The 12583-nt window shown below is 61.1% G+C and overlaps 1 protein-coding gene across 1 annotated transcript; it reads right to left on the bottom strand.

The window, feature by feature from the left end:
• Positions 1 to 789: 789 nt before the first annotated feature.
• On the bottom strand, positions 790 to 12049 carry TESK1 (testis associated actin remodelling kinase 1). Its single transcript, XM_057431223.1, has 10 exons — positions 11713 to 12049; positions 5406 to 5527; positions 5231 to 5279; positions 4863 to 5009; positions 4647 to 4729; positions 4202 to 4292; positions 3904 to 3987; positions 3406 to 3495; positions 3163 to 3313; positions 790 to 2738 (listed from the first exon to the last, which is right to left on the bottom strand). The coding sequence occupies exons 1-10, from the start codon at positions 11929 to 11931 to the stop codon at positions 1714 to 1716; spliced, it is 2061 nt and encodes a 686-aa protein (XP_057287206.1). The 5' UTR covers positions 11932 to 12049; the 3' UTR covers positions 790 to 1713.
• Between the last annotated feature and the right edge of the window lie 534 nt (positions 12050 to 12583).

Raw genomic sequence — 12583 nt, 5'->3', positions numbered from 1 at the left:
GCACAGCCCCACATCAGGACGGGTCCTCTCCCCACTGCAGGGACCTCCAGCCTGGCCCCATCACAGGGGCAGCTTGGCCATGGCTTTCACAGAACTGAGGAAGCAGCATCCTCAGTGCCCAAGGAGGGAAGCTGCACCTCAACTGCGCTGGCTGTTGGGTTTTTGCTAATTAGAAATTAGAGGAATGACCTTTACGATTGCACGATGTGATGGTGCCTCCTAAAAGCAACTCTGGCACTTGCGCTCGACCGACGTGCAAGACAAGGAAGGTATCAGGACTTTAAATAGTCACTACACACATGCACATGCGAAGATTAAGCAAAATAGCCCTGATGTAACATCACCACCAGGCGAGAGCACAGGAAGTCATGTTCAACCAGGCGAAAATGTCCTCAGTTTATTATGGGCTCATGAGTGCCATATATAGTTGATTAATTGCTATGTGAATTAGCTTGCTTGCTTGGGTGTTAAAGGCAGGCATTTTGGAGGTGGCACGTGTCACTCCTCTGTCTTGTCCGCTGGCTGAACCCAATTGTAGCAATAAAGAGATGGGGCTTGTCTGCTCTTTGCTTTCTTGTGCACCACCACAAACATAGACTCAGTGGCATGAACCCAAAGAACCTAAATAATAAAGGGGACTCAAAGCCATTTCAACCCAGATGGCCACTTTGGGGATACTGAGATCTTGGCCTGAGCCAGGCTGATTTGTGGTCCCCAGGAGGCTCCCCAGAAGCCCCAGCCAAGCCTGTGCAAACTCTCAGGGCTGCATCAGACATACAGGAAAGAGACAGGAGCCAGAGTTTCTAGGACATTCATTTTTTTTATTGAACACTTTAAATAAGCCGGGTATATATTACTAGCAATTATTATTATTATTAATAGTAATAAAACCCACGAGTTCAGCATTCACCAGTGCATTGTGCGGGAGGAAGGAAAGCTGGCTCCCACCCTTGCCAGGGGCTGGGCAGCTCCTTCCCCCCTCTGCCAGCACCCTGCTCCCAACCCTATGTGCTGGGGGGACAGTGGGTGCTGTGCTGGCTCAGCACCCAACCCCAGCATAGGGCAGGCAGGGGCAACCCCAGTGCTGGCAAATCATCCCCGTGCACTGCTCCATGTGCGTTGCCCCTCTCCTGCTAGCCTCTCCCTGTGTCAGGGGGTGGCTGTGCTCCCCACACTTGTAGGGAAGCATGGGGACATCCCCCAGCCCCACAAGGTCCCCCAACACACACACACATACACACCCCGACCCCTCTTCCCCCAGCCCTGCTCACCCCCCCTGGGTACAGGAGCTCCCAGTTCTCCCAGGGGAGCAGGCTTGCTGTGCACCCCTCCACAAGAGCCCGCAGAGGGGTGAGCCCTTGGGGAAGGGGGGGTCCTGCACACAGGGTTTGAGCCCCACGGGGCACCAGCCCTGCCACCCACACAGTGCTGGAGCACGCTCAGGGCTGGGGGTGTTATTGCACTTCAGTCCCCAGCAGGGACCCAGCCCACCCCACAGCTCCCCATAGACCCCCGAGAACCATCCAGGTGGGATGGGTGCCTGAGCTCCTCAGTGGCACCAGAGTAGCCATGGCATGGGGCACTGCAGCCACCGGTGGCCACCAAGCACTGAGCCAGTGAGGGCAGACCATGGGGACACAGCAGGCTCCTGTGCCAAGGGATCTGTGGGGCAGCCGGACGCAGCCCCGCTCCCCGGGAACCCCGGTACTAGGTCTATGCCTCTGGCAGCTTCAGACTGGGCTCCGCCAGCACCGGCCCTGCGGCTTTCTGGTGGCAGAAGAGGCTCTTGGACTCACAGTTGAGGTTCTGGTAGTGGGGTGGGCTGGGTGCCGGCCGGTGGCAGACAGAGAGGAAGCTGAAGCTGAAGAGTGTCAGGCAGCACCCAGGACAAGGCAGCACCTCATCCTGCTCCAGCACAGCACCGGAGCCGTGCCCAGGCAGCATGGCCGCACGGTCCGTCCTCTCCATCGCCGCCGCACAGGGGATGCTGAGCTCGGAGAAGCCGTGCTCCAACTCACTGCCCCATGCAAGGGGTTTACTGATCACCACGTGGTTGTTGTTGAAGAGAAGCCTGTCGGGGGCCCGTGGCTCCGGCTGCCAGAGCCGGGCTCCCGAGGATGCCGTGCGGATGAAGTTGTTGTTAGGGGGTAACACGGGGAGCTGCGGGGGGTGAGGGCTGTCGGGGCTGCAGTCCATCCGCTCCAATGGCCTGGCGCTGGGGGGAGACGCTCGTCCCCGAGCTGGAGGTGGAAGAAGAGCTGGGGGCTGGAGGTCACCAGTGGGGTGGGGGGACCCCATCTCCAGCTCCAGCCCCCCCCTGCGGGGCAGCTCGGGGGAGGTGGGCAGCGAGTGGCACTTGCGGGGGGCAGCGGTGGGGGCCGAGAAGTCACACTGCACCTCCACGGCGGGCTCGGGGGTCACGGGGGTGCTGAGCTGCAGCGGTGCAGGGGGGGGCAGGTCGAACGTGAGGGAGATGACAGACTTGCTCGGCGTGTCGAAGAGCTTGATCTTGCCCCCCTTGAGGTCCTCGCGCTGGGAGAAGGGGTTGATGCGGGGGGACGTCTCCTTGGTCCTGGCCCCGCTGTAAGGCTCCAGCGGCTGCAGCAGGGTGGGTGATTTCGGGGGGAACACGTCAGACTGGCTGCGGGACAGGCGCTGGTCCTGCGGCTGTAGGTGCTGCGTCCCCAGCTCGCGCAGGGGTGACTGCTCGGAGTGGCTGGCTGCCCTCTTGGATACCCCTGGATGTGAGCACGGGAGCGGGTCACCAGAGGCTGGTGTGGCGTGCTATGGGGTGCTGGGCACCCAACAACACAGAGGTGCACCCCAAGTGACAGGCTGCGCTGTACAGAACTCATGCAATTCTGGTCTCCTTCCCCTACAGCTGCCGGGATAGGATGGGACATCCCACATAGAATCAGAGAACAGTTAGGGTTGGAAGGGACCTTAAGATCATCCAGTTCCACCCCCCCTGCCATGGGCAGGGACACCCCACACTAAACCATGTCACCCAAGGCTCTGTCCAGCCTGGCTTTGAACACTGCCAGGGATGGAGCATTTACAGCTTCCTTGGGCAACCCATTCCAGTGCCTCACCACCCTCACAGTAAAGAACATGCCCCCTCCTTGCACACCCCCATGGCCTGTCCCCAGGGTGCCCACCTACCAGTAAGTGTGGCTGCTGTCGCAGGCATGGGCAGGCTCTCCCCAATGCTGAAGACGGTGTCCCCAGTGTCCTCAACACCCAGCTGGTGATGCAGGATGCCCTCCAGGCACTGTGTGATTTCCAGGAATGAGGGGCGGGAGGTGGGCTCCATCTGTGGGGATGAGGGGTTCCCAGTCAGATCTGCAGCAGCCCACGCACCCCATGCACAAAGGTAAGGAAGGGCAGGGGAGATGGGAGGCTCACACTGCAGCAGTGGAAAGCGAGCTGGAGAAAGGCCGCCGGGCAGTCGATGCCCACCATGGTGCGGAAGGTGGTGACATCCAGACCAAAATCCTGAGACAGGGAAAAGAAGAGGAGTGAGGCTGGGTCCCCTGGACACCACATGGGATCTGGGATGTCCAGGTCCCCCCCTCCCTGCATTGACTGGACCTGGCAACACCCCTCTGGAGGGTCCCCAAGTTGGGGCAAGGCTGGGGGATGCTGAGACACAGCACGGCTCTCTGCTTCAATAGTGTCCCCTTCTCCCACCCAGGCTGACCATGGGCTCCGAGGACAGGTTATAGGCAGAGAGCATCCCTGCCTGGGCAGCAATCAGGACACAGCACCCCTGCTCTGAGATGCAGGGAGCTCCTGCACACGGGGCTCTACCCAGCACAGCAGAATGGTCCCCTTCATTTGGTAAAGCAGTCCCAGTCCCGGTGCTGCTGCCCACCACTGTTCCCCGCCATCCCAGGGAGTCACCTCAGTGCGGGGCAGGTAGTCGGGGTCAGCAGGGACGCGAGCGATGGTCTCGCACAGGATGATACCGTACGCAAACACATCAGCCTGCAGAGAGAAGGGAGTGATGGGGGGCTCTGCAACCCCAATGAGATGGGCCCATCATTCCACGAACCCACAGCTTCCCTCCTCCCTGCAGAGCCATACCAAGGGCCCTGCCACCCCACCACCCAGTTTTTCCTTCTGTGAAGACCCAGAGCTGCAAAGCTCTGGCAGCACAAGCCTGGATAAAGCCCCAGGCATGGCATGCACGGAGCCTCACCTTCTCGTTGTAGATCTCCCCTCGGAGCACCTCAGGCGCCATCCAGTACGGGGAGCCCACCACAGCCAGCGGCTCCTTCTCGCTGCCTTCGCTGGGGGACATGGTGGGACATCAGGGGCTACCCGCAGCCCCCTGTCCGCCCTCTCATCCTCCCACTGGGACAGCCCAAACCACCACCTCCATCTCCCTCCCCGGGCTAAACCTCCCTAAAGGGCCCACAAACTTGTCTCTCCATACCCACACCCTCTCCATTCCCCTCACAGCTAGCCCCAAACATGTCCATCGGCCCCACACATCCCCACCACTGGGGAACACCCCCACTGCTCCCATCCCTGCCCTTCCAGCTGCATCCCAAATGTCCCTCCCTCCCCAGCTGCTGCTGCAAGTGGGCTGGGAACTCCTCACAATAATGACGGGGACAGATGGGTGGACACTGCCCACGTACCTGTAGTTGGGGATCTTCTCTGCCAAGCCGAAGTCACCCACCACTGCCGTGTAGCCATTGGCCTCGCAGCGCACAAGGCAGTTCTGGGGGCACAGGAGGACCCATCACGTTGACTGCGCCATCCTCACTGCTCCCGGGATGGTGCAGCCAGCACAGCACAGCCAGCAATGTGGGTATGGGATGAGGACATTGGGATGCCTTTGGAGCATGCTGTACCTTGGAGGTGAGGTCACGGTGGAAGATGCCCTTGGAGTGCAGGTAGCGCAGGCCACGGGCGATGTCGAGGGCCAGCTTGACACGCATGGACCAGGAGAGGGGCACGGGGCTGTCCAGCAGCTGCTCCAGGTTCCCACCGTTGATGTACTGATGGGAAGAGCCGGGCCACTGCACCTCTATGCCCCCCCTTCCACCCATAACCAGACGCCCATCTCATCCCAACATGCCTCCCAATCACCCCACAGCATTGCCCCGCAGTAGACTTTGCCCTACACGCATGCCATGGGCTGAGAAAGTGTTCCCACATCACTGTCCCCTCCCCAACCCTGCAGGACCCCCAAGACTCACGGACATCGCTCTGCTCTCACCTCCGTCAGCGCATGCAGTTGTCCTTGGTGCACGCACACCCCCATGAACCTGCAAGGCAGAGGGGACCTGAGCATAGCCATGGTGAAGACCAGCTCTAGGAGCTCATCCAGAGCCAGCAGTAGCTCCAAATCCCTCAGGCTGGGGAAGAGGGGACACAGGGACGACAGGTCCTACCTGAGGATGTTGGGGTGCGAGAGGCGGTTCATCAGCTGCACCTCCCGCAGCATGTTGCCCCTGTTGCTGGTCAGCTTGTTCATCTTCAGCACCATGACCTGCCCCGACTGGCGGTGCCGTACCTAGAGGCAGGGTGTGCAAGAGAGGCTGAGACCCATGTGTCCCTGCAGCACCCTTGCACATGAGGCACAGGGCACCTCAGGGATCACTAGACCTAAGTGGGGGGGGGGCGTTTCCAGCACAGCACCCCCCCCAATGCTGATGATGCACATCCCATCCTCCTTGGGGCACCCTGCTTGTCGTGCTCTTCCCATTCCCCCATTCCATATCCATTCCCCCCAGAGGCTGTGGCATCTCCATGTTGTGACCCCAACCCTGCTGCAAGGCCAGGCAGATGCAGGGTTGGGATGCACCAGCAAACATCACAAAACCAGGGTACTTCTGGGTCAGCACCATGCAGCCAGACCCTACCAGCATGGGTTGGAAGACAGAGGGTGCATATTGCCCCCCGAACCAGACCAAACACTGCTCCAGAGCATGACCCCAGCCTGGTGGGGCACAGCGCTAGGATAAGGCTGTATATTTAGCCGTCCCCAGCCTGACGCTGTCATGCGAGCTGGAGCCTGGTCCCTGGCCAGGAACAGCAGCTGGGAGTGTGGCCAAGCACGAACACTCCGGTCCTTCACCCCCGGCACGTGCGGGACAAGGGATGAGCACGGGATTCCCTGTCCCAGCACCATGGGGGGGGGGGTTTGGGGTGTGGGGTGTGCGTGGAGGCTGAACCAGTGCCGAGTGTCCCTTCCTGAGCTGGGGGTGGGATGGGCCCCCCCCTCGGAGCAACAGCCGGTTGTGGGGACAACCCAGCAGATCCCAGCTGCCCCCCCCCACACACGGAGCGATCACGGAGGCGCAGGCATTCCTCGGCGCTGCCGTCAGCTCCCTGCTCTTCTCCTTTTTAGTCGATGCTGGTGGAGGCTGCGGTGCTGGTGCCAGCCCCTCCTCACCTCCCTGGGCAAAACATGGGGCGCCGGGTGGATGTAGGGCCTATAGTGCCCCCCATCCTGCTTTCAGCTTGGCCTCTGTCCCCATTACAACACCTGGAGTGCTGAGCCCTCCGGGGCTCTCTTTCCATCCCACAGCTGGCATTGCTTTCGGAAGCAGTTACCCTAGGGTGCATGCTGAGATGGGGACCCATCCAGCACCCAAAACGCAGGGAATGGGCAGCAGTTTCCCCACCAAAAGGTGTAGGGGGAAATTAGTGCTTTACAAAGATCTGAAAGTCTGGGTGCACCATGGCGAACCCAGCCACAGGCAGAGTGGTACAACAGGCAACAGCCCAGCCCTACCCAAACCCACTGTGTTACCAGCAGCTGAGTTCATGGAGAGGCTCAGTAATTCAGTAGTTGCCAGCCCGTGGCTCTCCACTCCAGTTACATGTGTGTCACCTGCATGGTGGCTACATGGCAGCAGAGATCAGGATGGATCCTGGACAAACAAGAGGTGAGGGGACACTCTGGCCACCTTGGATCCCCATCCCAGCCCACTGCCACACCAAAGGAGAAGGGAGGATGGGTTTCCCCATGCCTCCTCCTTGCTGAGCACTGCACAAAGCTTCTGGGCTCTGGAAGAGCCCATTCTCGGGTGGTCCACATGTCTGGATCACAGCTTCTCGAGCCTTGCACGCACCCATGGTGCCCCATCTAATGACAACACAACTCCTCCCCATGCCCACCTCCCTGCTCACCCCACTCCCTGCAGGGCCTGGCACAATGCCCTAGGGCTCCCTGCCCACATCTGCACCAGCAGGCAGGGAAAAGAACCCCCCACCTCCTGCCCACCATCATTTCCTTCTTTCCACCCCATCCCCAAACGCAAGGCAGCATCAGACACAACATCAGGGCTCCCAACCTCTCCATACCCCCGGCGCTGGGTGCCAAAGCCCAGCATTCCCAATGGCAGCACTACTCTCTTCCCTTCCCACGCCGGCAGGACTGGCTGGGTCGGTTTGGCTGGCACAGGCAGCTGCCAGGCGCCGGGACCTCGTTCCACAGCACTGTGCCCTGCTGGGATGTCTGCGGGCGGCGATGCTCCGGCGCCAAGCCATGCGCCCACGATGGGAATGCCGTGTGGCACGCACACCACTGGCCGTGCACTGTAAGGATGGCTGTGTCCCTGCCAGCAATGGCATCTGTGCATGAGGGAGCAGCCCCCAGCTCAGCCCCACACGGTCAGGATGTGCCTGTGGATTCATTCTGGTTAAAAAGCCTCCTGCCACTGCAATAGGCTGGGTGAGTGCAGCCGTGTAGGGTCTAATGCCTGGAGGACAGGGAAGGTCTGGTGAAAGTCCCTTCCCCAGGATTTCTCCCATGTCAGCACAGCCCTGTCCTGATGCCCTACTCTGCGACTCCATCCCCAGGGGCATGGAGGGCTGTAAGGACAGCCCCAGCCCCACACCCATGGGGCATAACCTCTCTGAGGGCATCCAGTACCCCGAGCTTGCTTGCAAGGTCCTATCCTGCTGTTCCCCTCACATGCTTCATGCTCAAGGCCACTAGAAGGGGTTATGCCCTCTTGTGCTGCCCACAGCCTCCCACATGTGCTGACCAGTTCACCCAGCTTGGCCAGCCGCTAGCACCAGCCCAGCACCCTCTGGAAGGAGGCAGGGCAGAAAAGGGAGCAGCCCAGGACCCCAGGCAGGATGCAGCCCATAGCCAAAGGGGTTTCCTTCCTACTGTCACCCAGGGAAGGCAGCGGGCAGCAGAGCCTCTCTGGGCAGCACAGCTGGGTCCCCCCTCGCCCCTCCACACTCTGGCATGGAGCCCAGGAATCCCAGCGCATTCCCGAGAGCTGAGCTCAGCCAGGCAGCCATGCTGGGGCGAAGGGGGAGGACAAGCCACTGATCCTCCATCCAGACACCATGCAAGCCCTCATGATGCGACACAGCCCCTCCATCGTGTGCTGCATGGGGGTACCCATGAGCTGGGGTGCCGTGGAGCGTCGGTCCCCATCCCATCTGTTGGCAGCACGTGGGGCTGGGGGATGGGACAGGGCTGGCTGCGGGCCCCAGCCTGGGCACAAGGGATCTAAGCTCTTTTAGCAGCGGAAATTAGAGTCTTATTTAAAGAGCATGCTAATCAGAGCGAGCAGACGGCCTGCTCCCTCCCCACAGCCGGTGATACTGTCTAGACATGGGGTGAAAACACCACCGCCACCTCCCCATCTGTGGGTCTCAGCAGCCAGCTCCCCTGCACCCCGTTTGCTGCTTATCCATCCCCTTGTCCCACCCTGGCGCTGGCAAAGCAGTCATGCAGAGACATCATCCTGCAGCCCTTGGCCTGGAAAGCCCAGCAGGGAAAGATGGGGGGGGGGGGCAAGTAAATGAGCTAGAAACACCACCAGTAATCCCACAGCCATGAGAATCCCAGCAGTGCAACAGGTCTTCTACCGTGTGGGACTGGAAAATCTGTTCATTGCACAGAAAAGGCAGAATCAGTCAAGACAGGTTCCTCCAGGGCAGTGAAAGCACCAGGGCACATACAGCACCACCTGCTCCCCACAAATGCTTGAGCATCCCATGCTCTCAGGAGTGGCTCCATGGGCACACCAGCAGCACCAGAGCATCACCAGTGCTCACCACCAAGGCTAGAGCACACCCCGTGACAACGCAGGAGAGGCGCCAGCAGGTCGCCAGCTAACACAAGCACAACACGTGCCCAGCACCCGTGTCTCCCCAGCGCCGACAGCAGGCCCAGGGCTGCTCCCAGCCTTCCCATGGCTGGCTGACCTTGGTAAATCCACTTCCTCCCCACCTGCCTTGGTTTCTCCATCTGTGTCACACCGCTCCACCCTCCTTTGTAAACCAATGCAAGGTCCGCTGATGAAGGGCAGCAGATAAGAGGGAGCTGTGTCATTAGTTGCAATGGTAAACTGGGAGTAAATGCAAAACCTCAGAAGTTGGTGGGAAGTAATGCTGAAGCCTTCTCCCAGGTTCTGTCCACTCTGGGAGCTGCCAATTCCCCCCTGGCCCCAGCACCATGGAAATGGGGTGCTTTCCCAATGGTCTGCACTGTGGGAAGCAGTATCTTCAAGAGGCTGTGTGAGAGTGGGGCACATAAAATGCAGAGTTGGATGAGTGAAGACCTCTGAATACAGCCCCCAGAGACTGAAGCCAGGATGCTGCTTGCAGCCCTGCATCTGCTGCGGACCACGCTCGGTAAAGAGAAGGATTTGGGGAAGAGATGATGTCTGGCACAAACACACCTGAGCCAATCTGCTCAGTCCAATGGACTGATGATGAGACATGGAGAGGTGGCTCACTGCACTGCTTCCTTCCACCTGGAAAATGGGTGGGCCTGCTACCTCTGGAATCTCACAGGGAAAGGCAATGAGAACCAGCTGCTGCAGAAGGAAACTCACTGCAGCACAGAGGGGAATCAGCTGGGAACAACCCCCAGGGCATCATTTCATCACTGGTGTCTCCCGTTTGTCTTGGACAGCCCTTCTGGAGAAGCACTTGGCTCAACCCAAGGACTCTGACACACTGAGTCCTTTTGGTTTTAATGCTGGTAAGACAGACACCAGTGCTCTAGCATCGTGGTTCGTGTGCACACCAGCGCTGAGCTACCTGCGTAGGGAGAGAAGTTTAGGTCCCCTCCCCGTGCCTACCAAGGCTGGAATGAGGCAGCAGCCACAAAGAAGAGGGGGCTGCAAGTGCCCACGGCCATGGAAAGCAACAGCAGGAACAAGGGCGGTGGGAGGAAACCGGGTCCTGTGCTGCCCTGCCAAGCTCCATCCTCCTCGCACGCTCAGGCAGCCAAACCCCAGCTCAGATCACGGGCCTGCCCCACCATCCTGCTGAGCTCTTGGACTCAACCCACCACACGACCACAAAGCCCCATCTGGCCCCCTCCTGGCCCTGCCTCCTCTTCAGCAAGCACACACATCATCAGCTCCTGTTGCCTGATCCAGCTCCCACCCCCCCCCAACCTCCACCAGTCCCCCAAATCCCACATGGAAGTGGTCTCATGAGAACATGAACAACAGGTTGGAGAAGGAGTGTTTTGTGGCTCCCGCAGGACCTGGGAAAACAAACAGCAAGGCAAGGAGAGACCATGGCCTGTCTGAGACATGGGAGCATCCATTATTAAAGAGCCATATCCACACTGGCATTATTAAATGCCTCCCTCTGCTCTGAGGTGCTGCCACATGCTCCAAGCCAGAGATCGATAGCAGGAACCCAGCCAACAAAAAGACTCTGCAAGGGAAGGAGAGAGCATGAAGACGAGGGACCCCTCTGCATGCCTGCCATGGCCCCTTGCAGAGCATCTCTCTCATGGCTGCCCAGCATCCAGATCTTTGAGTCTCCCTGCTGAATGAGGAACGGCAGCAGGGCTGGAGAAGGGACCCCAGGGTCCTGCTGGGACATGGATGCCCTGTTGTGGTGGGAGGTGGCAGGGGTCCTGCCCAGCCCAAAGCTGCCCTTTGAGGGCGGTGAAGCCACTAGGAGTACAGCTTAAGAGGAGACCTTGCCCAGCAGCTTGTGGTGCCTTAAGTGATGCCGAGGACGAAAACAAGTGCACGCCCCCCCCCCCCCCCGGACGGGGAGAGGCGGCTGTGGCAGCGGGGCACGGCACAGCTCCTGGGCTCTTGGCAGGGTAACACCACCATGAACTGCTGGGACCTTAAGCTCCCCACCAGCACCGATGCACCCCTAACCAGGGTAAAAGACACATGCAGCCATTCCTACTCCGTCAGTCCGAGACGGCAGAGGACAAAGACAGCTACGGGGTCCCAGCCGCGGCCAGCCCCATTCAGGGTGCCCCAAGCTCCCGTGGAGCATCCTGCACATCCACCCGCCCAGCACAGGCTGGAACAGGTCCAGCAACGCTGGAAATCACCCCTGCCCGGCTGCAAACATCACCTCCATCCCCTGCCATAGGCACAGTCCAGGCCTGCCGGGCTGTAAGACGGGGGCCCCCGGGACCGCGCTGCCCGCCACCCCACCGCTGCCCCGGCCCTCCCCGCCGCTGCTTCGGAGCGCTCAGCCTCCCGGGAGGTAAACACAGCCGGCGCTGCCGTCCCCTCCCCCTGCACGGAGGGACGGAGGTCGAACACCCCGGAGGGACCGGGCTCCCCGCACTCCGTGTCCCGCATCCCCATCGCCCAGCTACGGTGGATGGAGGGGGGGGGGTCCTGAACCCCCCGTCCCGCACCCCGCCGAGGGCCTGCGCGGGAGCCCGAAGGCGGGACTCCCAGCCCCGTCGGGACGCCGGGGTGACACCGCCATCTCCGCTCCCTCCCCGCACACCTTGAAGACCTCGGAGAAGAAGCCGGCGCCGATCTTCTCGCAGTAGAAGTCGTCGATGCGCGCCAGGGTGGAGACGGCGCTGCGCAGCGCCCGGTACGAGGAGGGCCGCAGCCGCCCGCAGCCCAGCCACGGCCCCGCCGCCTCCCCTTCGCCCTCCCCGGGCCGCCGCGGCAGCTTCTCCCACTCCATGTCGGTCCCGCCGAGCACCTCCAGCGCCATTCACATCCCCGCACGGGCGCGGCCGGGGCGCCGCCGCCGCCTTCCCTTCGTCCCTTCTCGTCCCCTTCCCGTCCTCCCTCCGCCGCCCTCCCCGGCACCGGGGCGATGCTCAGCCGCGGCGGCGGCGGCGCGGGGCGAGCGGCTCAGCGCTCATGGCCCGGCGGCAGCAGCACCCCGACCCCCGCCGCGGCCCGGAGCTGCGCCCCCGCCGCCCTGAGCCTCGCACAAGCGGGGCGGAGCCGAGCTGGGGCGGGGACAGCCCTTAACTCCTTGGGACTCACGGCGGCGCCCAGCGGAGCCTCAGCGATAACCCCGAGTATGCCAAGGACGTGGGGGCTGCTCCATCCCTGGCAGTGTTCAAGGCCAGGTTGGACACCTGCTCTAGTGGAAGGTGTCCCTCCCCCTGACAGCGGATTGCAACTGGATGAGCTTTGAGGTCCCTTCCAACCCAAACCATTCCATGATTACGTGATTCTATGATCTGACCTCCCCATTACGCAGCCCCACAGTGTAGTGGGTCCAATTTCCCCGCACAAGCTGCCTCTGCTAGAATGGGTCCCTTTGGTACAGGCTGGGATGCCTCCTCATAGCCATCACTAGGATGGAGGGATGCTGTGGATGTGGGGTTCTGATTTCCCCTCTGCACCCACCC

Source organism: Pezoporus wallicus, unplaced genomic scaffold, assembly GCF_028554395.1.
Source record: "Pezoporus wallicus isolate ANWC-B61680 ecotype Strahan unplaced genomic scaffold, APGP_CSIRO_Pwel_v1 contig_12129, whole genome shotgun sequence".
NCBI classification, from domain to species: domain Eukaryota; kingdom Metazoa; phylum Chordata; class Aves; order Psittaciformes; family Psittacidae; genus Pezoporus; species Pezoporus wallicus.
The sequence above is the reverse complement of the archived record's forward strand: the minus strand, read 5'-3'. Positions and strand labels throughout refer to the sequence as shown.